Source organism: Penaeus monodon, chromosome 25 (genome assembly GCF_015228065.2).
Source record: "Penaeus monodon isolate SGIC_2016 chromosome 25, NSTDA_Pmon_1, whole genome shotgun sequence".
NCBI lineage: Eukaryota > Metazoa > Arthropoda > Malacostraca > Decapoda > Penaeidae > Penaeus > Penaeus monodon.
In genome coordinates this window covers 8,555,094-8,555,500 of record NC_051410.1, presented here as the reverse complement: position 1 = coordinate 8,555,500, position 407 = coordinate 8,555,094, and the positions used below count along the sequence as shown (strand labels likewise).

General features: G+C 42.0%; 1 protein-coding gene across 1 annotated transcript in view; it reads left to right on the top strand.

The window, feature by feature from the left end:
- Positions 1-234: 234 nt before the first annotated feature.
- Positions 235-407, top strand: part of LOC119589314 — a 937-nt gene continuing 764 nt past the window's right edge. The window contains exon 1 of the mRNA XM_037937936.1: positions 235-284. Coding sequence (XP_037793864.1) covers positions 235-284 — 50 coding nt within the window. The remainder of the gene's footprint in view (positions 285-407) is intronic.

Here is a 407-nt window from a genome sequence, read left to right as displayed (position 1 = left end):
TTCCATTCCCATTGGTCGATTACCTGCTTATACTTACGGCTGCATCATCAAAGTGCGTGGGGGAGCGGGGGGGGGGACGTTTTCTGCTAAGTTACAGATAAGAGATAATGGTTATGATCACGATTGCGATAACGTGTTTTATAAGATGGCGTCTTTCGTAAACGTTTGTGTGTAAATGGAAGTAAATAAATGAAACAAAAGGTAAATAAATGCAAAGCTATTTTCAGGTGTTTGATGACTGAATTATCTCTGGTGTGGATGTATTTCTATGGTGGCTTTGCTGGGTGCGATCCATGCCCGTGCTTTCTCCTTCAGTCAGATTGATTTTGTAAGATAGTCTTACAATTCCATTGCTTGTTTGCTAATGACTGTGATCTCCCGCAGGTAACAACACCAGCAACAGCGCA